Source organism: Odontesthes bonariensis, chromosome 18 (assembly GCF_027942865.1).
Source record: "Odontesthes bonariensis isolate fOdoBon6 chromosome 18, fOdoBon6.hap1, whole genome shotgun sequence".
In the NCBI taxonomy this organism is placed as follows: Eukaryota; Metazoa; Chordata; class Actinopteri; order Atheriniformes; family Atherinopsidae; genus Odontesthes; species Odontesthes bonariensis.
In genome coordinates, this window is record NC_134523.1 from 27,397,578 (window position 1) to 27,423,811 (window position 26,234).

At 41.2% G+C, this 26,234-nt stretch overlaps 2 protein-coding genes across 2 annotated transcripts in view; one reads left to right on the top strand and one right to left on the bottom strand.

Moving 5' to 3' along the window:
- Window positions 1–26,234, top strand: part of nudcd1 (NudC domain containing 1) — a 462,800-nt gene that overhangs the window by 332,553 nt on the left and 104,013 nt on the right. The gene's annotated exons all lie outside the window — the stretch shown is intronic.
- On the bottom strand, window positions 14,181–19,405 carry LOC142368191 (uncharacterized). The gene is made up of 13 exons (XM_075450328.1): window positions 19,303–19,405; window positions 19,096–19,199; window positions 18,728–19,000; window positions 18,436–18,529; window positions 18,268–18,335; window positions 17,941–18,159; window positions 17,783–17,842; window positions 17,578–17,703; window positions 17,427–17,489; window positions 17,275–17,340; window positions 17,007–17,129; window positions 16,882–16,924; window positions 14,181–14,185 (listed from the first exon to the last, which is right to left on the bottom strand). Exons 1-13 carry the CDS (start codon window positions 19,403–19,405, stop codon window positions 14,181–14,183), a joined length of 1,347 nt encoding a protein of 448 aa, XP_075306443.1.

Consider the following 26,234-nt stretch of genomic DNA (forward strand, 5'->3'; position numbering starts at 1 on the left):
CTCAGCTTGGAACACGTGGTTGGTGACTGTTCTGCTCAGATAGAGAAATAATAAACCTAACGTGACTGGTTAAAAACAGCCGGGAGCGCTCGATTTTTGCAAGCATGATTACAGGCTTTAGAGAAAGCTACAGAATTCGGGAATTTTCCTAAACAGCCCATTTAATATTCTACTTCCAGAATCCCAAAACAGTTCAAGCTAATATGACTAAATAAAGGTTGCCGACGGCAGCCTTTACTTTAAATAGCTTATCAAAATCAGTCACTTATTTTTAAAACAGCAGCACAAAAAAAACAAACAAAAAAAAAACACACCTTTGCGGCTTATTAAAAGAAAACTCTGGTATTTTCAACATTAAGCCTCTTTTCTGAGTCGTCTGCAATGTTTTAAAACCCCCCTCAGCGCTTTTTTGATTTAGGCCATGTTTGTAGTTCTCTCGCACCAGAAATGCGGCTAGGTGTATTGCATTTCCAGTGCGAGAGAACTACAAACATGTCTTCCCTCTCTCAGCAATGAGGCTTAATGTTGAAAATACCGGAGTTCTCCTTAAAAACGCATGTAATTTAAATACCGTCTACATTTGCTACACAATTATCAATAAAACAAAATCCTTTTTAATTTCAACCGAAGAAAAGTGAACAGACTATTGACAATCGTCGTAGTACAGCGGCCCGTCCCTATCCACCATATTGGCAGGATGCTAGCGTAAGAACGCCAGTCTCCCCGTTCGTTTACATTGCAGCCTTTTGTTAGCAGCCATGCTATTAAACGCAGCACGAGGCACGCAAGCCACCGACAGCAAGCCACCGAGAGCGTCCCAAAAAACACACTATTAACGCCCTTACCTTACACAGTTAATATTACATTAATTCATTCTTTCGTATTTTCTCTTTACAAAAAGATTGATATTTTCAAACAGTAATTTTCAATAAACTTCAAAGTATTAATTATCAAAACAGAATCACGGTCAAACTTAACTGATTAAAACAAAATAACTTAACAAAACTTACCTCGGAAAGATAAAGTCCAACAATCGAAGATTTGCAAAAAAAGGGAAGAAAAAGCGTTCAGCAGTTTTTCAACTGTTTGAAAACTTTAAGCTCATTAAACGTCCGGAGAACATTCATGAACTGAGAGCGACTGACGAAATCGACCTGTTTAAACCAGGCCGGCCAGCCCCAAAAGAATCACGTGATAAAGAACACAGGCTATAGGAGGGTTTCACATGACGTCACAGTGCTGCATCGCGAGTCTTAACTATGAATATAAACTCTTTGACACTCTTGATTTCCAATAATGATCTGTAGCCTAGTGGATATTTCACATGTTTCTGAACCCCATCTCATTTTATGACGCCGGTTCGAATCCAGCTTGTGACATTACTTAGAGGGGATAGAGAATCCAAATCGTCTTTTCCCCGTTTTTGGTGTTAGTCCTGAGTCTCCCCGCTGTGGGGAGTACTCATGAAGTGCCAGCAAGTGTCAGAACCTCTGTTTCAAGTACTCCCCTTTTTAATATATATCCCCCTATCCATTTTTGTGAAAAAGTGACGTAACTTTTTCAGCAATCGCCCCCCCCCGCACCCAAGTCCACAGCCACTCCGTTTCACACACGCCCCTTTGGCGAGAAACAGGAACTTGTGTACCTTTCGAGGCTGTAAAAGCGGACTATTCTTCCCCCGGAAAGCAATGTTTGCAATCAATGGCTTTTATTTATTTTTAAAAGCTTCCCCAACCGCCGACTTTTCCTTTGCGCTGCGCTGCGCATTTCACTGACTACAGTTTCACAAAGCTCCGTTCCGAGCAGCTCATGGTCAGTTCCGACAGGGACAGACCCAGACTGCAGCAAGCTGTGCGCAAAGCTGAGAAGGTGATGGGCTGCAGCCTCCCATCTATCCATGACCTGCACCTCTCCAAGACTATGGAGCGAGCAGATCGGATCACAGCTGACCCTTCTCACGCTGCACATGGACTATTTGCACCACTCCCCTCGGGCAGGAGGCTTCGGTCCATTCGAACCATAACCTCCCGTCACAAAAACAGTTTTTCCCCCTTGCAGTTGGACTTATGAACACTTCATAATCACCTCATAACCTGCCCCAGTCACCTTACCATCATTAAAATTGCACTAATGAAGCTGCACTGTTGTTGCTCTGTATATTGGATACTGTGTATTGTTGTACACACCTTGTACATTTTATATTCATACATTTTCTATTCTTTATTTTTTATCCTATGTTACATGTTTGAACCTTACGCCGCAGCAAATCCCTAGTTAGACCTTCGCAACTAGTGAACACTGTTCACTAACAATGGCAATAAAACGAATTCTGATTCTTATGAAACAAGCAACTGCAACTTATATTTCATAATGAAGTTGCCAGATAAGCTCTGAAACGACGAAAAAAACGCATTCTAAACCCAGCATAGTAACAGCTGTTTCAGAGAAATTTTTAGGGGGGTTCTGAGCCATTACATACCCAACCAATTTTTTGGGCCTACATATCACATCACAGAACAAGGATTAATGCCCCATTCAACCATTCTCTATCACCTTTAATTATTTATATAACAGACAGTTGTTTATAAATGACTTCAGTTTTACCAGGTGTCCAAGTGTTCAATCATGAATTGCAAACTTATAAAATCTGATAAAACATGATTTTATTCAAATACGAGATTTGTCGCACGCTCCGCCCGGTGCACGGGTGAGGGAGACGCGTGCCGGCGTCGATGACCACGTCAGGGCGGCGGTGCCGGCGGTCAGGCGGTCGCCAGGCCGGAGCTGCGCTTGGCTGCGAGGGCCGTTATCACTGCTTGCAGTTCTTGTTCATCTTCTTTTTCTTCTCCACGCGGAATCGCGAATGGGGAGGCCTGAACGTATTCGAAAACTCCCGAAACTTTACCCAAAATTGTCCCCCGCGTGAAATCACATGTTTTTAATGTACTCGAAAGTGGGCGTCGCCAAACTGCTCTATAGCGCCACCTAACGTGAGATAGACCGAACCGTACGTCGTAGAGATCTGAAACTCGGTATGTACGTAGATCGCCTCAAATCAAGAAAAAAAGTCTCTTGGAGGTATGCTCTAAAACGTACAAGGAGGCGGCCATTTTGGGTCAAAGGGCAAATTTTGGCCATTTTTCATATTTACACACCTCGCAGGAAAATTTTCACGCCCCAGGGATTTTGAGCTACAGACTTCATTTTTGGTCAGTATGCAGTTAAGGGATGGGGGCACAAAAGTTATCAGAAGACTTGAGTTTTTGAGCATGTTTAGGGGGCTTGGCCAAGCGGCGAACTTGGCGTACTCGCCAGTGTAAACGAAACGCTATATCTTTCACCTAAAAAGTTTAATCTGCACCAAACTTGGTATGAGTCATCCATGTTGGATGCATGTCAATCCTATGTGGTCATATGCTGACGTCATCTAAGCCCCGCCCCCTCAGAACAGGAAGTCACTTTTTTTACTTGGAAAGCTCCATTTCTGGCCCCCTTCACCTAATCAACATGATCTTGTGTCAGAATACAGATAAGAAGTTGGTCTAACTTGCTTTAAAGCCCCAAAAGTTTCCAGTTGAAGGCGTGGATATGGCGGCTTGGTGAAGTCAGACATCACGCCGTCACCATACGTTTGGCTCTAAATTCTACAGTTTTGAGCCGAGATGCACCAAACTCACTGGGATCGATCCTAATCCGCCCCCCAACAGGTGTGAGGTCCAATATTTGATGGGCGTGGCCTAATGCCTCCACAGCGCCCCCTAGAACATCTAAAAACATCAGCCCCAAGCCATGCTTTCACCGACAATCATGAAACTCAGCACACCTGTGCGTCTTGTCAGGACCTACAAAATAGTGTGGGCGTGGCTTAATGGCACATTCCAATCCCTCGCCGTTTGCATACGTTCGGCTCTAAATCTCACACGCATCATCCGATTTGCACCAAACTAGATATGAATGACCTTTGTTAACATCTAAAGAGCCCAATAGGATTATATTGGAGTTTGACTCCACTGCGCCCCCTATATCATGTAAACAGCTGTATCTCTTTTAGACATCATCCGATCTGCACCATATTTTTTGTGCATCATTACGGAGCAGCGCTTCACACGTTGGCATTGTATATTTCTGACGTCGCTAAACCCCACCCCCACAAAACAGGAAGTGACGGTAACTCCTGTCTGGTAGGTGGCATATCGCTCCAACTTTGAACACATGTCACTGGTGTCGTACTGTCGTGGACTGAAGGCGATTTGGGAGATTCGTCGCATGCTCCGCCTGGTGGACGGGCGCGGGAGACGTGTGACGGCGTTGGTGACCACGTCGGGGTGGCGGTGCCGGCGGTCAGGCGGTCGCAAGGCCGGAGCGGCGCTTGGCTGCGAGGGCCGTTATCACTGCTTGCAGTTCTTGTTAGGCCCGAGCAGCTAAGCGCTGCGAAGGCCTATTGTATCTGTAGGATTTCACTATTCTTATTAGGCCCGAGCAGCTAAGCGCTGCGAAGGCCTATTGTATCTGCAAGATTTCACTATTATTTAGGCCCGAGCAGCTAAGCGCTGCGAAGGCCTATTGTATCTGTAGGATTTCACTATTATTATTATTCTTATTCTTTTTCTTCTCCACGCGGTTTCGCGAATGGGGATGCCTGAACGTATTCGAAAACTCCCGAAACTTTACCCAAAATTGTCCCCCGCGTGAAACTGCATGTTTTTAATGGAGTCGAAAGTGGGCGTGGCCAAACTGCTCTACAGCGCCACCTAACGTGAGATAGACCGAACCGTACGTCGTAGAGATCTGAAACTCGGAATGTATGTAGATCGCCTCAAATCAAGAACAAAAGTCTCTTGGAGGTATGCTCTAAAACGTACAAGGAGGCGGCCATTTTGGGTCAAAGGGCAAATTTTGGCCATTTTTCATATTTACACACCTCGCAGGAAAATTTTCACGCCCCAGGGATTTTGAGCTACGGACTTCATCTTTGGTCAGTATGCAGTTAAGGGATGGGGGAACAAAAGTTATCAGAAGACTTGAGTTTTTGAGCATGTTTAGGGGGCTTGGCCAAGCGACGAACTTGGCGTACTCGCCAGTGTAAACGAAACGCTATAACTTTCACCTAAAACGTTCAATCTGCACCAAACTTGGTATGAGTCATCCATGTTGGATGCATGTCAATCCTATGTGGTCATATGCTGACGTCATCTAAGCCCCGCCCCCTCAGAACAGGAAGTCACTTTTTTTACTTGGAAAGTTCCATTTCTTGCCCCCTTCACCTAATCAACATGATCTTGTGTTAGAATACAGATAACACGTTGGTCTAACTTGCTTTAAAGCACCAACAGTTTTCAGTTGAAGGCGTGGCTCTGGCGGCTTTGTGAAGTCAGACATCACGCCGTTACCATACGTTTGGCTCTAAATTCTACAGTTTTTAGCTGAGATGCACCAAACTCACTGGGATTGATCCTCATCCGCCCCCCAACAGGTGTGCAGTCCAATATTTGATGGGCGTGGCCTAATGCCTCCACAGCGCCCCCTAGAACATCTAAAAACATCAGCCCCAAGCCATGCTTTCACCGACAATCATGAAACTCAGCACACCTGTGCGTTTTAACAAGAGCAACAAAAGTGTCTCGGAGCCCTGGTCCACACACAACAGGAAGTCTGCCATTTTCGACCAAAGTCACCATTTTTTCTCTTAAACAGACGTTGTATTTGAGCTAACTCCTCCTCCAGCTTTTAACGTGGACACTTCATATCCGCTGAGGAGAGTCTTGACACATTGAAGAGCAAAAGTTATCAAAGGGTTTTGGCTAGATCACAGTATGTGGGTGTGGCTACGCTTCAAAGTCTTACCTTTCGCCAAGAAACATCATGATGGAATAACTTCCACATGCAAGGTCATGGCTCTGAAAACTTTGTGTGTCTTAACAGACCAGCTGTAATCACATTCACATCGTCTTTGCTGATGTCACTAAGCCCCGCCCCTTTTGAACAGGCAGTGAGATGCGTTTTACATTACTCCTAAATTCCTGCAGGTTTAAAGTACTGTTTGATGACATTCACCAACACGATGCTGAATCCTATCACCACTGGCTTTAGCCTGTGGGCTGGCAAATTCTAATCCCCCGCCATTTGCATACGGTTGGCTCCAAATCTCAAATGCATCATTCGATTTGCACCAAGCTAGATATGAATGACCTTTGTTAACCTCTTAAGACCCCAATAGGATTATATTACAATGTGACTCCAGTGCACCCCCTATATCATGTAAACAGCTATATCTGCACCATATTTTTTTATGTATCATTAGGAGCACCGCCTCACATTGGTGTACTACACTGTTGACGTCACTAAAAGCCTCGCCCACTCAAACTTTTACGACATACTTGAGTGACTTCTAAAACCTCTCCCTGGATATCAGATAGGGTTGAAACCATATTCATTAACTCTTTATAGACACATGATATGTTGAATAGCCTTCAAGAAGTCCTCGCTAATCCGTCGTCACAAAACAGGTACTGACAGTCACTCCATTTTTCAATTTGATTTATTAAAAAGACAGTGCATATTAATAACAATACATCTGTAACATGTCAAAGTTAGCCAAAGGCTAGTTGTCATCTTCAGTCCTGATGAACAGTTTTACAAAAGCACCCTTAAAAAAAAAAAAAAGAGAATGTTAAACAATAAATTCATCAACAATTAAGAACTCCTGTCTGGAAGCTGAGATATCAGTCCAACTTTGAAGACATTCCGCTTGTGTCATATTGTTGTGCAGTGAAGGCCTTTTGAGAGATTCAAATACTCTGCCTCGTGCTCGGGTGCAGGAAAGGCGTGACATCATTGATGACGCCACTGGAGGTGCAGTGTTGGCCCTTTTGCAGTCACAAGGTTGTAGCGTTGTTCAGCAGTGACACTTTCTGTGTCATAACAGACCAGAATTAATCACATCGACACCAACAAAAATCCTACAAGAATTTCTATTATGCTCATGTTTCTCATAACTTCTTTACATTGGCACAACACATATTTGAACGCACACTTTGCCAGTCCAGAATTTAAAGGTTTTCTACTTGTCATCAAAATTTGTTCAAACTTGTCAGCACAAATCAGCAGGGCAACACAGGGATTTGAACCCCGTCCCACAAGTGGGAGTACCAATACCATTGCCTTTTGCTTTTTTTTAATGCTATATGACAAGGTAAAGCAAAACTTGCATTAAGAACAGCATGCTAATTTCTGTATGTTAACTTATATTAAAAGATATTTAACACTACTTTCAAATATATTTCTGTGGAAGTTAAATAAATGCCGTCTTAATGCAAGAAACGAAACCTTTATACAATAAAGACTTTTGTTTACTGTTAAATAGAACACAAAATTTATGCAAATTTCATAACATAGGTAATTAAAGTGCTTAGCTAATGCGCCACCTCCGGGACAGGCGGAAGGGCCACTATTAGTTCCCGTCTTAGTCTCTGCCTTTGTCTTCAGTCCTGACTTACTGAGCGGCAGCTCCTTCCGTGCACAGAAGTATGCATTGGGATGCTTCCTCCTGATGTGAAGTTAGAGCCCCCTTTGGGACAGGAAAGACACGGGGCAGGTCACAGGCAAATCGTGGCAAAGAATCCCCCTCTTGCCTGTGAGCTGTCACATCGTTCAACTTTTTGGGATTCAGAATTGTCATTTTTTAAACCTTGTAAAAATACAGAAAACAAACTTCATTTAAAATAAAAACTAATAGTTACATAAATAACATGTACAAAAATACTCTTCCCCCTCCAATATACTCTCATCTGTACTTAAACCCCCCCCCCCCCACAAAATAATTATTTCATTAAAAACATCAGCTTAAAACCACACTCCGGTGTTGTTCGTTTATATGCTGTGTGCAATGGAGTTGTTAAGCTCCATGAGAATGTTTGTGGATTTTTATGTACAGTGTGCAATGGTAGGCCGAGGCCACCTTGTTTATCAGTGCTAGCTGTCGTCTGTCCCTGTTCTGGTGTCGTGTTGTTTCCCTGGTTCTGTGTAACTTTGTTATGTTGCTCGGAGGGTTTAGAATAGTTACAAAAAAAAAAAAAATAAATACAAAATAAATACTCCCCCCCCCCCAAATATACTCTCCATCTGTACTTCAAAAACTAAAACAAATAATTATTTCATTAAATAACTAAATCAGCTTAAAACCACACAGAATTCCTTCATGATCACTAAAATATGTTGGTATTACCACTGCTTCTCCCTCATAAACATCTGATTTAACATAGATGTGATCTATTAAACTACCCTTTTCAGTAGTTGCTTCCTGGACTATTTGAGCATATCCTCTGGTTTTAACACAATTTAAGATAGTTGATGACTTTAAAATATCATCATTAAAATCTCCCATCAATGCTATTGTTCCAGTTGCCAATTGCTCCAGCCAGTCAAGCATCTTTACCAAATTGGTTTTAAATAATGACAGAGGATACTGTGGTGAGCGATAAATTACAACCATTTTAATGTTAACATGCAAAAAGTTATAAATTAAACACTCTAAATTAACCTGTGGTGGCTTTAAAACCTCATATTCCACACCATCTGCAGTATAAATGCCAACACCGCCATGTTGTTGGTCTTGCAACCCAATCAACGATGGCTGGGTACCATCATACGATAAACGTCGGGGACAGTTGTTGAAACTGTAACCATCAATCTTTACCGTATCAGCTTGAGGTTCAAGAATCCATGTTTCTGTTAAAGCAATACATTTAGGTTTCCATTGCTGAGTACAAAAAGCTAAATCTTTAACATGTCGATTTAAACTTTGGACGTTCATTAAGAACACAGTAAAAGCAGATGTGTGAAATCTGCTGAACTGTGCAGGTCCACACATCAAAAGGGGTGTCATACTCTGGATAGCAACCGTAATATCATCCTTACAATAAATCCTTTTTTCATTAAAGTCTTGAATGGTCAAACCAGAAAGACTCCTAACTCTGCTTAGAGCAACATAAGCTTGACCAGGTGCAAAGATTTTGTTTAGACAAACAACAGCTTTGTCTACAGTTAAGCCTTGTACTTTGTGTACCGTACAGGCCCACGCCAATTTCAGTGGAAATTGTCGTCGCAAGCCACCTTTAACAGTGGCTCTTTCCTCCTCGGGTACAATAGGTGTGGAACCAACCACATCTGAGGACCCATACACACACGTTTTCCTTCTGTGGATGCCTACATGATCGTCATCAAATCTAACATAAACCAATTTAGGAAACTTGTCCTTTTCTGGTATTATGATATCTGTCACAGTGCCACAAACACCGTTAACCAAACCATCCCCGACATCCACGTTTTTACACAGCATAACGCGTGCACCCTTACCCAACAACAGAACCTCTGACAAACCGGTATGTAAAGCTTTAGCGTGACTCCCTTGCAACAACCGCAATTTGCCTGTTTTTTTATCGTTTACAGAATCCTGTGCCTCAATTTTCACATATTCTGGGCAACTCTCAAACAACCGTTTCATATTATGCTCATTTACTTGTTCATTTGTTGCAAATATATGCAAGGCTGAGCTGACCTCACCCGTTTCACAAACTTTTAAAACGTTTATGTCACAAGGTAGCATAGGGGTCTCTTTGGAACGAGTCCTCATCCGGTTTAACAGCTGGGAAAAGACTAAATCTTTTTGCCGAACTATTTCCGTTAGTTCCACAACTTTAAATAAATCAGACCACAAGTTGCTGCCAACTCCATCAGAATACAACGGTTTGCCTTTGACAGGAGGTAACTGGAAGAAATCTCCAACTGCCACTACACTAATGTTTCCAAATGAGCCTACGTTTCCCGTTTGTTTGATCTGCCGCAATCTACCATGCACATATGATAGCAAATTGTGATCTACCATTGATATTTCATCTATGATGAGAATATGTACATCACTATATTTCAGACGTAATGAATTGAGCTTCTCTTCTCCCAAAGGAGTGTACGGTAAGCGTACATCAATTCCAATAGAAAATGTTGTGTGAATTGTTGTTGCTTCCAAATTATATGCAGCAATACCTGTAGGAGCAGTCAATAAAACAGGTGTGTTGTCAGGGTATTGACACATTGGTGACAATAATCGTTTTGATTCATATTCAATCGCTCTGATCAAATGACTTTTACCTGTGCCAGCACCTCCTGTAATAAAAATGTGTAACGGTTCAGGATTTTTTCCATTTACCTTGTCTAAACACCATTGCCTGATTTGGTAAAAAACAGAGAACTGTCTTTCATTCAAAGATCTAATTAATGCTAAGCCTTCGATCCTAGTCAGCATGTTCTTTTTCTCAAATGCATTTCCCTTGGAAGATGAACTTAAATCTGGGATGTGTTCTTTTTCATCACTCAGCATTGCTTTTATTTCTTTCATTCCTTCCACACCCTCCAACCGTTCCATCTCCACTTCAGGACACAACTCACACCATGCATTTTCAAGCAGTACGTCGCCAACCACCTCATCTGCTGCCTCCAGGTTAAAAGATTCCACTTCGAATTCACTTCTATTTAAATCTACGACAGACTTCACTAAATGTTTGGTTCCATCAATAAATTTAACCACACCAACTCTATAAAATTGTTCAAATCTTTCACAACCTGAAGGCTTCAGATCACCATCAACGCGATACGGCAGAAATAATTGCATTATGCTTTGATAAAACTTTTCTGGATCTTTGGTCTCTGAAAAACGCGCATAACGAACAACTGATGGTTGTGTTCGACTTCTTTTGGCCACAAAACCTAAACCATTATTTAATTTCACAGCAGATTTACATTTTTCGTTCTTGGACAGAACCCGATAGTCAGATGCAAACTTTGCAATGCACATATCGTTAAAAATGTCATCTTTTGGACGATTTTTATAGCGATCAACCAAACCAGTCATCCACATTTCCTCTGATCTGAGATCATTTGTAGCTGCCTTCTGTCTCAAAACAGAAATAGGTAAACTCATTTTCACAATGTTGTCACCAGTTGGAATAAAAACAACCTTCCTAGAACACTCCTTTAAATGCATACTGGTTAGTCGATACACCGCTTCCTGAGCACAGACGTCCCGATTATGTAGATATACACTACCAAGCTTCTTTAACGCTTCTTTAGCACTAACATTGCCATCTCTGGATGCTTCTCTCTGGGCATTTCCTAGCATGAGGCCAATTTCTCTCTCACTTTTTGACATATAAGAAACTATGTAGACACAACAAGCGTATGCATCTACACAATATTGAATATCGAGATTAGCATTCCATGCTTTTAACAGCGGCGGGCTATACTGATTAATCCAAATTTCATTAATCTCCCTTTTCAAAACTACATGTGTATGTCGACTAACTCGTTTATAGACCTTTTCAAATATTTCTTGATTTATACCCAGTCTTTGAAAAATTTCTTCTACAGTCCTATAGGGACAAGTTTCATCTGCAAGGAGACTCTTCACTTTACTTAGAATCTCCTTTGCCTGATTCTGAGCCATAGCCTCTTTACTTGCACAGGCACACTGTACATTGCTGCTTGATTTATCCAAATTACATGTACAAGTATTATCCTTATCTTTTTCACTACGACAAATAAACGTTCTGCTCGATGCAGGTCGGGGAAAGTTAAAACGACAAACTGTATTTTTCTTTTTACATGTTTTTGAGTGATGTTTTGAATGCTGCTGAACAGATGTAACCACTTCAAACAATGGTTCGTCCTCAGATGGAAGTTCGCATGTTATATACTTATCTATAAATTCCACAACTTCCTCATCTGTGTTTTGATCTAAGATTGGAGCCCCAGAAATCCAGAAAAGGCAATGACAATGAGGAGAACCACGTTGCTGAAACTCAACACGGTAGTAATAGTCAACAACTTTACCAATGGGATTAGCAGGAGACATGAGAACTTCTCTTAAGAAAACATGCCATCGAAAGTCAAACATCCTGGCAGCAGTCACAGGATTTCGACGCAACAGTTCACATTTATCTGCCCATTCCAATTGTTCAGCCGTCTCTGTTCGCCCATCCTGTTTCAAAAGGGTATATAAAAGATTAGTCCATCTCATATCTGCTGATGAAAACGACGCAAACCAAGTAGGCTTACCCAGCTGTTTAACACAGGCTAGGATGTCACGTTTTGCAGACTGCCAAAAAGCTGGAGTCCCTCTAATGGGTTTTAGGAACCGATAGCCATCATCAAACTCTAACAACTTCTTTAAAGACTCCTCGTTTTTCAACAAGTCACCCAAATTCTGGGATTTACCACATTGCCCTTTACGCAATGCTACCGACACATTAGAAATAACCTGTTCCAATTCAGACATGTACTGTGCATAAAATATATATTCAACGTTGGATGAAAATCTACCATCTGCATGTAAAAGCCTGTTATTAAAATACCGAAACAATGTTAAACGATGTGACCTGTTTGCATGGTAAGTATTTTGTCCAGATGGAAATAAACCAGGGAAGCACTTTGCTTCATTTTCTGGATCACTTAGTAATTTTACTGGATTATTACCTTCACCAGGAGCAACATTTAAAATGTTATCCAAATACTGATCCAAAGCTTCCTGGCCTATGTCAACGGGCATGAGACATGTATCTTGAAACATGCAATGCTGCTGTCGATCGTGCAACAGCTCTTCAGTCTCCTCCAATTCTTTTTCAGAAATGTCAGGAATTACATCTTTCTCCACTACATCATCTTCATCTCTACAAAACTCATTGATCCAATTCTCATTAAAATCTATATCTTTATAATATTTGTTAAACTGTTTTAAATACTTAAGTGCTTCCCGTACATGCAAAGTATCAACAAACTGATACTTATAATGACCTTTGTAAGTTAATTTACGCTTTAATTTTACAGCAAGCAAAGATCCTTCCATATTACTACGAGGCAATACATTACATGTTTCAACAATATTTGCTGGAACACAAGTCACTGGTCCATGTACGCCATTTTGTCCCCCTTTGGGTAAAGCCAACATTTTCATAAATGGTATATGTAAAGCTATTAAATGCTGTTCTAAACTATTTAGACAAGCCAATTGTGGAGGGATAATATCAACGTTTAAATTGTTGGTCACACTTTCTGGTGGCATTACACCTTTGCTAATCTTGTAATGACAGGTATAACAAATCATCAGTTTACCTCTGGATGACTCTGTCAATTTACATTGCACAGCACAACTATTGTCACATTTGTGCACATAATCTTCAGAAATGCATTTTGCTGCAATTATAGCACTAGATTGACTTTTGGAATAGAAATCTTTCCTACACACTAAAACTTGATGTCTAAACAGCAGTCTATGACAGACACAGCAGACAAAATCAGGCCCATCTTTAACCTTATCTAAAAACTCTTTGATAACAAAGTCAATTTCTTTTAACATTTCCTTACGTTGCTGTTGATTTAATTTCACACGCAAAGAAACCTTTTTCTTATGTTCTATGTTACCATGATACCTTCTTCTACCAATCTCTTTTAATTTCTGTCTGTGCTGCATATTAACCTTAAATTTCTTCTTACTCGTTGCCTTTACATTTTCTTTATGCACTAAATTAAATTTATATTTCTCTTTACTCAGTGCCTTCACTTTTTCTTGATGCACTGAATTAAATTTGTATTTCTCTTTACTCAGTGCCTTCACATTTTCTTGATGCACTAAATTTAATTTATATTTTTCTTTACTGAAAGTCTTACGCTTCTCTTTATATAGTAAATCTTTTTTATATAATATTTTACTCAAATTCTTAAGTTTCTCTTGATACACTAAATTGTTTCTATATTTTTCTATAATTAACGCTTTTTTCTTCTGTTGATATATTGTATCAAATTGATATTTCATCCTCAACAATGCCTTTACTTTTTCTCTATGCAACCAAACTTCCCTGTACTTTTTTTTTAAGTCTGCAAGCTTTTTCTCTTTATAAGACAATTTTGAATCATACATTACTTTATTTTTCAATTTCATCTTGTCTTTATATTCCAAATCACATTGGTAATCCATCACTTTTTTAAACGCAACTCTCTTCTTTAAATGTCTAGAACAAGTATTTGAACCAGTTGTTTCTGTGCTGTCATTTGTTTTTTTTAATTTTCTTCTCCACTTGTATGGTGTGTCTGATACATCATTAACTTTACAGAAACCATAGCAAAACTCTTGATCACCCTGCAAGACACAAGTAATAACCTCAAAATGACAACCGTCACATTTCAGATAAATTCCTTCATTAATACCAGTGGAGCTTGTACACCCATATTTTACCCATTCCTTGCCATTATGCACATACAAATTCACCCCTAATGCATTTGCAGTTGCCTGTATTTCTATTTCAGAAGCTTCATGTCCGACATACTTCATACAGGACTTCTTAACATAGTCAGACACAGAAGAAAATCCTTTACCAACCAACCGTTTACCCTCTTTGTTCTTCTCCAAATAAGAAACAGCAGCCAGTCGTACTCTGCGATGACTCTTCTGGGAACCGCTTAGTACTAGAGACACTGCTCTGAAAAAACTGTTACCATCTTTTACAATCTCTTCAGTCTTACACACACTACCCAAAGGCCCAGAATCCGTGGATCCTTGTGTGTCCTGTTTCACAAACGTAATATCATACTTGTTGCACAAAGCTTTGGAAACATCTGTACACACAGGATTAAATGACAAATGTTTATTACCATTATGAATAATGACACTATCATCATCCAGTACATAACTGTTTGCAGTTTTTGTACTTTCTAAGACAACATTAGGTTCATTTGTTGTCTTATTTCGAACACTATACCCTTGAGAAATTGAGACCCTTTCCTTACAATAACCATAACAATGTTGCGTTTGCTTAACACAAACAACTGTCTCGTAATGGTTACCATGAATATTTTGTAGATACACACACTGATTTGATAACTGACCAGCAGTACATTTATATTCAAGCCATTTATCAATATAATATGTAACTATGTTCACACCCAAACAGTCTGCTGCAGCTTGAATTTCCACCTCAGTTGCCCATGAGCCAACATATTGCATCCTTGATCTTTTAATATACTCATTTATAGAGGAATTTTCATTTCTCAAAATGTTACAATACATTTGAGGATTCTTTTCTAACTGTTTCACTACAGCAAGTCTAATTTTCCTGTGCCATTTCTGAGTCCCACTTACAGCCTGACTAACAGCCCGGAAAAAACAGTTTCCGTCCCCGACGATGGGTTCCACCTTGCATGGGATCCCCAAGTCCCCAACCAAGTCAGATGATGAGTCACCTTTCTCGCATTCTACGTTCAAGTGTTTGCAAACAGTTTCTGACACCACTTTTGAAAGAGGATTAAACTTTAACGCTCTAGTCCTCACATTGGTGACATACACATCTGAAGTTACAAGATCTTCATGAGTTTCTTGTATCTTTTTACAAGATGTACTTCTCTGAGGCTTCTTTTGCCCTCTAGATTTATCTGTACACAAGACTTCCTGAACGGAGACATGTTTTAACAAATTACTGCCAAATGGACTAAATGAAGTCTCATTTCTGTGCATGTCAATTTGCACACCACTAATTTCAAATTCCTTGGGACTGGTTCTCTTTTGCCTAGCATATCTCTCAATATAATTTAAAACATCATCAAAGCTGTTTAAATACAAAACGTTGCTTTTCCCTGAAACACTTACCATTCCATTACAATCACGTGCATGGGAATCTACAACGGCATACTTTCCATTCTGACTGATAAGAGCGCAGGTACTTCCATTTATAGTCAGAACACAAGTTTCATATGTGGCGCACATCTTTTGCAATCCTTCACGGAGAGTAGTGTGCGCACCAGAATCTATAAACTCACTCTGGAAAACATCTACATGTCCAGCAACAAAATCTCCATACATCACATCTAAAGTACACCCGTCAATATCAACCTGCTTCGGCAAGTCTAAAACACAGAGCGTTTCCTTCCTACCACTAATCAGATTGTTTTCCCGCAAATAAGTGTACAAGGCGTCACCTCTGACAACAACATTATCTAATGTGTCAGAATGCCATGAAAAAACACTATCCATCTTGTGCTTTGCTAAAGCAACAAGAGTCACAGCTGCACACTGCAGTCCCCCGTACTTAAACCGATCATCGCCCTGATGGAATGATCCTCTAACTGATTCCTGACTACTTGAACTGGCACCATGACGTTCGTCTGTGACCTGCCTGTCAGCAATGACTGTGGTACATGCTTCTAAACCAAAGCTACTCTGTTGTACAGAAATCGCAGACATGCCATACTCTGTCGCATTTAATGATTTCCGAAGATTCATAATGTGAATCATTAAATCATTGAAGCAAGTGTTAAATACCACTACAGATGTACCCGTTTCTGATGCCAACCCCTGTAAATTTCTTGTTCCACAGTCCACAATGACAAAGTAAGATTCATGATGGATAACCAAGCTACATGAACCCTCAAGATTAAGAATGCACATTCCATTTCTCAACAAATACATCTGTAACTTCTCACTAAATTCCTCCTCCAGATTCAAATTAAATTGACCATAACTACTACCCCCAATTAGTACTTTCCATTTTTTACCAAAAATAATCTGTCGCTCCACCAACTTGCAAAACTCTGGCTTTGTGCCTCTCTGAGGTCTTTCTGTATCAATATATTCTGCCAACTTCTGACCTTCCGCATCAACTGCATCGACATCCGATGATTTCCAAGTGCAAATTGGAGAAGTTTGGTGTTTTATAGCAGCTACAACACTACTGGACATTAAAGTATTGCTAACAGACTGATTACTATGACTAACTGTTCCTAAAATAAGAGAAGGGGGGAACCGCTCTGAACACCTGCAAGAACTGGAGTTAACACACTGACCTCTTGTTTGGCTGCACTCGAAATCCACCGACACCTCAAGCATCTACAACGACATTAGAAAACATAATTTCTTTCATTTGTATTCATTTCTTTATATTTACTACCAAAAATGTTGTTATACAAACCTCCCGGTCAGAAACGAGCTCGGACGGACAGACAGACACCAAACCAGGACAGTCAGACGCCTCCCGAGGATGGGGAGAACGCACCACATCGCAGACATCCACCTGTTTGGATGTTGCCTCAACCTATAAAACAAAATTACATTAACTCATCTGAATTTAAACCAAGATTCCAAATAATTTAGACCAAGTGTTTTCAGTAATACACTTTAAGGTTTCATATTACTTACATATTTAACATAATAAAAAGCTAAATATGGACCACACTTACATTCTTCTTCACAGACACGAGCCCCACACCAACAGCGGCAGGAGTTACGCTCGGTGTGGCTGAAACCTGAAAGACAAAGACAAATAAATTAATTATGAACAATTATCCTCATTGAAGTTCTGAAAAGTTAACTCGCTTGAGGTTTTACAAACCTGCTGTCTCACACGCCTAGTCCTTAAGACAGCTGGTTTCTTGACACGTTCCACAGGCTTCATCTATAACACAAACAACATGTCAGATCTGTGTCTTTTCTAAAAGACAATACTGAGACTATATTTTGAAATACACTTTGCTGCAACTTACCTCGTTGCCTGTGTGAACATCTGCCACTGCCATTGGAGAAACTTTTTCCATGGCAACCAACAACTCAGGTGAAAAACGAACAGGATTCAGGGGGATGTAACACTCCTTCAAAACTGGAGTAGCAATCTGTTACACAAAAATTGAAATAATGAATATACTAATCACATTAAAAATGCTTTACAACAAGTGGTTGTGAAACACTCACCTTATCAGGAACCACCCTTTCCATGGGTGAATCAGAGTCAGATTCCCCCGAATGGCTCCTCTATAAAAAGAACACACAAAAGCCATTTCAGAACATTACACACCAACTTAAATCCCATCCTTGCATAAAAGTACATTGGGAACAACAAGCTTCCTTACCTTCCTGCCGTATCTCACGGTTGTCCACTCTGGAGGCGGTGGACGTGGGACTCGTTCCACTCCCTTCACAACCACACGCGGGACAAACCGTGGCTTATACGGAACAGCTGCCTGACTCGTGGCCAGTGGCTTGGGTGCAGACAGCTCCAGGAACTGATGCGCAAACACCCAAATGCGATCACTGAGGATGCGCATCCCCTTGTTGTCGTCAAGGTGAATCTAAACCAAAAAAAAGGTATATAAATCAGCAAAACAACAGACAAGTAAAATAAGTATTGAATATAAATTCTCACCACTTTCTTAACTTCAGAATAAGATTGTACTTACTCCATCATAACTCCACAGATCAACGCGACTTAGGGGGAAGTCCTCGGCAATGGAATAAAACGGCATCTCTGAAAAGAAAAATATGTATAATTATACAAACATCCTTTTCACCAAAGAAAACTGCCATCAAAATACTGGAAATGAACTCAGAATTATTTTACTCCATACTTAGATTTGCCGAAACACGATGATACTCCTGCTGGAATAGCTCCTGTTTCTCCATGGATTCCGTCAAGCGTGGAATCATACCGATACAGAACACCTAGAGGAAGAATTGCATTATCAAATTACTTTATTTACAAATACATCAACTACTGATGCTTGGTGTTTTAAGTTTTTTTATTTCTCTTTTGTTATGTTTATTCTTCTTATTCCTTTTTTAATGTGAAGCACATTGAATTGCACTTGTGTCTGAAATGCGCTATAGAAATAAACTTGACTTGAAAATAAAATAACACACCTTAGTGCAGTGCTCACGAACTGCCTCAAGGTACAACTTAAAGGCCCGTCCTGCCTCTTGGTGGTTGATGCTGGACGTGAGGTTGTTGGATGGAGCAAAAACGCAAATAGCGTCAGGACGACGAGGAAGTACGACCTTCTCAACCTCCTTGCGCAGCTGATCTGCGTCAGCCCCTGGAGTCGACATGAAGCCAAAAGATACGAAACCTCCTTGCATTTTAACAATGCCATCTGCCAAGGACCGCAAATGGGACGCCCCGATAACAAGAACCAGCTATGGGAGGAAAAAAAAAAGACAAATTATAGCAAACTGACAATAAGCAATCCATTTCTACATTGTATATTTGAAAAGCATGAAAATTTTCATACTTTCTTATCAAGGCTCCCATCCGGAATGACCAGCTTGTGACGACGCCCAGTATGCTCGCTGATTGGCCATTCGTTCGCTTTGTGTCGCCGCCCAGTTCCGCGGCCTATAAAGGAAAAGATATATATTAATCACTGAAAACAATATATATTAGCACACAGAATATACAAATACTCTCCATTCTTTAATAATATATAAATGATACTCACGGCCAACAAAGTCACTGGATGGCGTTGGTACGCCAATGCGCTGAACAGGCAAAGCCTCAGCACGGCGACGAGCAGCTTGAGATCTACGACTAGTTCGTGGCATCTGCAAATTGACATTAGAGAAATATGACAAAAACATAAGGGATTACAGCACAGTCTCAATGATGAGAAGACAATATACAAAAAGACAACTACTAAAATCTGTTAAAAATACATATATATACAAGAGCAAATACTACCATTTATCCTAATTATGAAAGTAAGCAGTAATGTTATGTTGACTGCAAATGATTTGAAAGTTTTCTGCACAGTGAAAGCCAGTAAATACATAAAACCATTGAAAAGGAACATTCAATCCTCATGGATAAACATGAAAAAAAAAATTTAACTAGGACTGCACTCTCCAACTTATGATATCATGATACTTTTAACAAGTATAAAAGTTTTAATATATATATATATTTAATAGTATAACAGATAAAACCAAGCTCCTCTGCTCTCTATTGATCATTCCAAACATGAAACAAAACAATGCAAGCCCTTGCAAGCCCCCTGGTGTGTGCGCGCTAACTGGTGTGAACTCACGTGCACAAACTCGTCCACAGAGGGGGAAGGACCTGAAAGTTGTTTAATTTCGAATTTTCCGACTTTCAGGTCACTCCCCCTCTGTGGACGAGGTTGTGCACGTGAGTTCACACCAGTGTGCGCGCACACAAGCTAGGGGCAGACTCACGCTCAGCTTGGAACACGTGGTTGGTGACTGTTCTGCTCAGATAATAGAGAAATAATAAACCTAACGTGACTGGTTAAAAACAGCCGGGAGCGCTCGATTTTTGCAAGCATGATTACAGGCTTTAGAGAAAGCTACAGAATTCGGGAATTTTCCTAAACAGCCCATTTAATATTCTACTTCCAGAATCCCAAAACAGTTCAAGCTAATATGACTAAATAAAGGTTGCCGACGGCAGCTTTAAGAGGTATGAATCAGCCTTTAGTTTAAATAGCTTATCAAAATCAGTCACTTATTTTTAAAACAGCAGCACAAAAAAAAACAAAAAAAAAACACAACACACCTTTGCGGCTTATTAAAAGAAAACTCTGGTATTTTCAACATTAAGCCTCTTTTCTGAGTCGTCTGCAATGTTTTAAAACCCCCCTCAGCGCTTTTTTGATGTAGGCCATGTTTGTAGTTCTCTCGCACCAGAAATGCTGCTAGGTGTATTGCATTTCCAGTGCGAGAGAACTACAAACATGTCTTCCTTCTCTCAGAAATGAGGCTTAATGTTGAAAATACCGGAGTTCTCCTTAAAAACGCATGTAATTTAAATACCGTCTACATTTGCTACACAATTATCAATAAAACAAAATCCTTTTAAATTTCAACCGAAGAAAAGTGAACAGACTGTATTGAAAATCGTCGTAGTACAGCGCCCCGTCCCTATCCACCATGTTGGCAGTATGCTAGCTAAAAACGCCAATTCTCCCCGTTCGTTTACATTGCAGCCCTTTGTTAGCAGCCATGCTATTAAACGCAGCACGAGGCACGCAAGCCACCGACAGCAAGCCACCGACAGCGACCCAAAAAACACAGTATTAACGCCCTTACCTTATACAGTTAATATTACATTAATTCATTCTTTCGTATATTCTCTTTACAAAAAGATTGATAGTTTCAAACTGAGTAATTTTTAATAAACTTCAAAGCATTAACTATCAAAACAGAATCACGGTCAACCTTAACTTATTAAAACAAAATAACTTAACAAAACTTACCTCGGAAAGATAAAGTCCAACAATCGAAGATTTGCAGAAAAATGAAGAAAAAGCGTTCAGCAGTTTTTCAACTGTTTGAAAACTTTAAGCTCATGAACGTCCAAGACATTCATGAACTGAGAGCGGTTGACCAAACCCAACTATTTAAACCAGGCGCGGCCAGTCCCAAAAGAATCACGTGATACAGAACACAGGCTATAGGAGGGTTTCACATGACGTCACAGTGCTGCATCGCGAGTCTTAACTATGAATATAAACTCTTTGACACTCTTGGTTTCCAATAATAATCTGTAGCCTAATGGATATTTCACATGTTTCTGAACCACATCACATTTTATGACGCCGGTTCGAATCCAGCTTGTGACATTACTTAGAGGGGATAGAGAATCCAAATCGTCTTTTTCCCGTTTTTGGTGTTAGTCCTGAGTCTCCCCGCTGTGGGGAGTACTCATGAAGTGCCAGCAAGTGTCAGAACCTCTGTTTCAAGTACTCCCCTTTTTAATATATATCCCCCTATCCATTTTTGTGAAAAAGTGACGTAACTTTTTCAGCAATCGCGCCCCCCCGCACCCAAGTCCACAGCCACTCCGTTTCAGACACGCCCCTTTGGCGAGAAATAGGAACTTGTGTACCTTCCGAGGCTGTAAAAGCGGACTACGATCAATACAAATTCTTCCCCCGGAAAGCAATGTTCGCAATCAATGGCTTTTATTTATTTTTAAAAGCTTCCCCAACCGCGGAGTTTTCCTTTGCGCTGCACTGCGCATTTCACTGACTACAGTTTCACAAAGCTCCGTTCCGAGCAGCTCATGGTCAGTTCCGACAGGAACAGACCCAGACTGCAGCAAGCTGTGCGCACCGCTGAGAATGTGATGGGCTGCAGCCTCCCATCTATCCATGACCTGCACCTCTCCAAGACTATGGAGCGAGCAGGTCGGATCACAGCTGACCCTTCTCACGCTGCACATGGACTATTTGCACCACTCCCCTCGGGCAGGAGGCTTCGGTCCATTCGGACCAGAACCTCCCGTCACAAAAACAGTTTTTCCCCCTTGCAGTTGGACTTATGAACACTTCATAATCACCTCATAACCTGCCCCAGTCACTTTACCATCATTAAAATTGCACTAATGAAGCTGCACTGTTGTTGCTCTGCATAGGCTATTGGATACTGTGTATTGTTATACACACCTTGTACATTTTATATTCATACATTTTCTATTCTTTATTTTTTATCCTATGTTACATGTTTGAACCTTACGCCGCAGCAAATCCCTAGTTAGACCTTCGCAACTAGTGAACACTGTTCACTAACAATGGCAATAAAACGAATTGTGATTCTTATGAAACAAGCAACGGAAACTTATATTTCATAATGAAGTTGCCAGATAAGCTCTGAAACGACGGAAAAAAACGCATTCTAAACCCAGCATAGTAACAGCTGTTTCAGAGAAATTTTTAGGGGGGTTCTGAGCCATTACATACCCAACCAATTTTTTGGGGATACATATCACATCACAGAACAAGGATTAATGCCCCATTCAACCATTCTCTATCACCTTTAATTATTTATATAACAGACAGTTGTTTATAAATGACTTCAGTTTTACCAGGTGTCCAAGTGTTCAATCATGAATTGCAAACTTATAAAATCTGATAAAACATGATTTTATTCAAATACGAGATTTGTCGCACGCTCCGCCCGGTGGACGGGTGCGGGAGACGCGTGGCGGCGTCGATGACCACGTCGGGGCGGCGGTGCCGGCGGTCAGGCGGTCGCCAGGCCGGAGCTGCGCTTGTTACCATGTTAGATTGCTTGTCGCGGGTTCGAACCCGACTTGAGACGTCCCTACATGTGTATTGTTAAAAATTATATCTGTTTTTCCTGGTGTCCATGTGTTAATTCATGTGTTCCAAAACTTCTAAAATCTGATAAAAATGATTTTTTTCAAATACAAAAAATACTCAAAACTGTTATTTCTCTATAATGTGGCATATTGAATATTACACCACATAGCTTATAGTTTAACCCACTGCACAGGACTGAAGCAATGCATAAAGTTAAGAAGTTTTCAATAGATGAAACATATAAAATGTTAGACTTATATATTTTTATTACATTAATATAATAATTCCAAACCAAATTTGTATATTTAAAACAATTGCATATGTTAGCCTCTAAATCTCACATGCATCATCCAATTTGCACCAAACTAGATATGAATGACCTTTGTTAACATCTAAAGAGCCCAATAGGATTATATTGGAGTTTGACTCCAGTGCGCCCCCTAGATTATTTAAACAGCTATATCTCCCTGAGACATCATCCGATCTGCACCATATTTTTTGTGCATCATTACAAAGCAACACTTGACACATTGGCGTTGTTAATTTTTTACTTCACTAAACCCCGCCCCCACAAAACAGGAAGTGACAGTAACTCACGTCAGGAAGGTGAGATATCGCTCCAACTTTGAACACGTGCCGCTGGTGTCGTACTGTCGTGGACTGAAGGCCATTTGGGAGATTCGTCGCACGCTCCGCCCGGTGGACGGGCACGGGAGACGCGTGACGACGTTGATGACCATGTCGGGGGGGCGGTGCCGGAGGTCAGGCGGTCCCAAGGCCGGAGCTGCGCTTGGCTGCGAGGGCCGTTATCACTGCTTGCAGTTCTTGTTAGGCCCGAGCAGCTAAGCGCTGCGAAGGCCTATTGTTTCTGAAGGATTTCACTATTCTTCTTATTATTATTATTATTCTTTTTCTTTTCCGCACGGAATCGCAAATGGGGATGCCTTAACGTATTCGAAAACTCCCGAAACTTTACCCAAAATTGTCCCCCGCGTGAAACTGCATGTTTTTAATGGAGTCGAAAGTGGGCGTGGCCAAACTGCTCTACAGCGCCACCTAACGTGAGATAGACCGAACCGTACGTCGTAGAGATCTGAAACTCGGTATGTACGTAGATCGCCTCAAATCAAGAACAAAAGTCTCTTGGAGGTATGCTCTAAAACGTACAAGGAGGCGGCCATTTTGGGTCAAAGGGCAAATTTTGGCCATTTTTCATATTTACACACCTCGCAGGAAAATTTTCACGCCCCAGGGATTTTGAGCTACGGACTTCATTTTTGGTCAGTATGCAGTTAAGGGATGGGGGAACAAAAGTTATCAGAAGACTTGAGTTTTTGAGCATGTTTAGGGGGCTTGGCCAAGCGGCGAACTTGAGGTACTCGCCAGTGTAAACGAAACGCTATATCTTTCACCTAAAAAGTTCAATCTGCACCAAACTTGGTATGAGTCATCCATGTTGGATGCATGTCAATCCTATGTGGTCATATGCTGACGTCATTTAAGCCCCGCCCCCTCAGAACAGGAAGTCACTTTTTTTACGTGGAAAGCTCCATTTCTGGCCCCCTTCACCTAATCAACATGATCTTGTGTCAGAATACAGATAACAAGTTGGTCTCACTTGCTTTAAAACGCCAACAGTTTTCAGTTGAAGGCGTGGCTATGGCTGCTTGGTGAAGTCAGACATCACGCCGTTACCATACGTTTGGCTCTAAATTCTACAGTTTTGAGCCGAGATGCACCAAACTCACTGGGATCGATCCTAATCCGCCCCCCAACAGGTGTGAGGTCCAATATTTGATGGGCGTGGCCTAATGCCTCCAGAGCGCCCCCTAGAAGATCTAAAAACATCAGCCCCAAGCCATCCTTTGAACGACAATCATGAAACTCAGCACACCTGTGCGTCTTGTCAGGACCTACAAAATAGTGTGGGCGTGGCTTAATGGCACATTCCAATCCCTCGCCGTTTGCATACGTTCGGCTCTAAATCTCACATGCATCATCCGATTTGCACCAAACTACATATGAATGACCTTTGTTAACCTCTAAAGAGCCCAATAGGATTATATTGGAGTGTGACTCCAGTGCGCCCCCTAGATAATATAAACAGCTATATCTCCTTGAGACATCATCCGATCTGCACCATATTTTTTGTGCATCATTACGGAGCAGCGCTTCACACGTTGGCATTGTACATTTCTGACGTCGCTAAACCCCGCCCCCACAAAACCAGGAAGTGACGGTAACTCCTGTCTGGAAGGTGAGATATCGCTCCAACTTTGAACACGTGCCACTGGTGTCGTAATGACGTGGACTGAAGGCGAATTGAGAGATTTGTCGCACGCTCCACCCGGTGGACCGGCGCGTGAGACGCGTGACGGCGTCGATGACCACGTCGGGGCGGCGGTGCCGGCGGTCAGGCGGTCGCAAGGCCGGAGCTGCGCTTGGCTGCGAGGGCCGTTATCACTGCTTGCAGTTCTTGTTATTATTATTCCTGTTTCTTTTCCGCGCGAAATCGCAAATGGGGATGCCTGAACGTATTCGAAAACTCCTGAAACTTTGCCCAAAATTGTCCCCCGCGTGAAACTGCATGTTTTTAATGGAGTCGAAAGTGGGCGTGGCCAAACTGCTCTACAGCGCCACCTAACGTGAGATAGACCGAACCGTACGTCGTAGAGATCTGAAACTCGGTATGTACGTAGATCGCCTCAAATCAAGAACAAAAGTCTCTTGGAGGTATGCTCTAAAACGTACAAGGAGGCGGCCATTTTGGGTCAAAGGGCAAATTTTGGCCATTTTTCAGATTTACACACCTCGCAGGAAAATTTTCACGCCCCAGGGATTTTGAGCTACGGACTTCATTTTTGGTCAGTATGCAGTTAAGGGATGGGGGCACAAAAGTTATCAGAAGACTTGAGTTTTTGAGCATGTTTAGGGGGCTTGGCCAAGCGGCGAACTTGGCGTACTCGCCAGTGTAAACGAAACGCTATATCTTTCACCTAAAAAGTTAAATCTGCACCAAACTTGGTATGAGTCATCCATGTTGGATGCATGTCAATCCTATGTGGTCATATGCTGACGTCATCTAAGCCCCGCCCCCTCAGAACAGGAAGTCACTTTTTTTACTTGGAAAGCTCCATTTCTGGCCCCCTTCACCTAATCAACATGATCTTGTGTAAGACTACAGAAAACAAGTTGGTCTAACTAGCTTTAAAGCACCAAAAGTTTTCAGTTGAAGGCGTGGCTATGGCTGCTTGGTGAAGTCAGACATCACGCCGTTACCATACGTTTGGCTCTAAATTCTACAGTTCTTA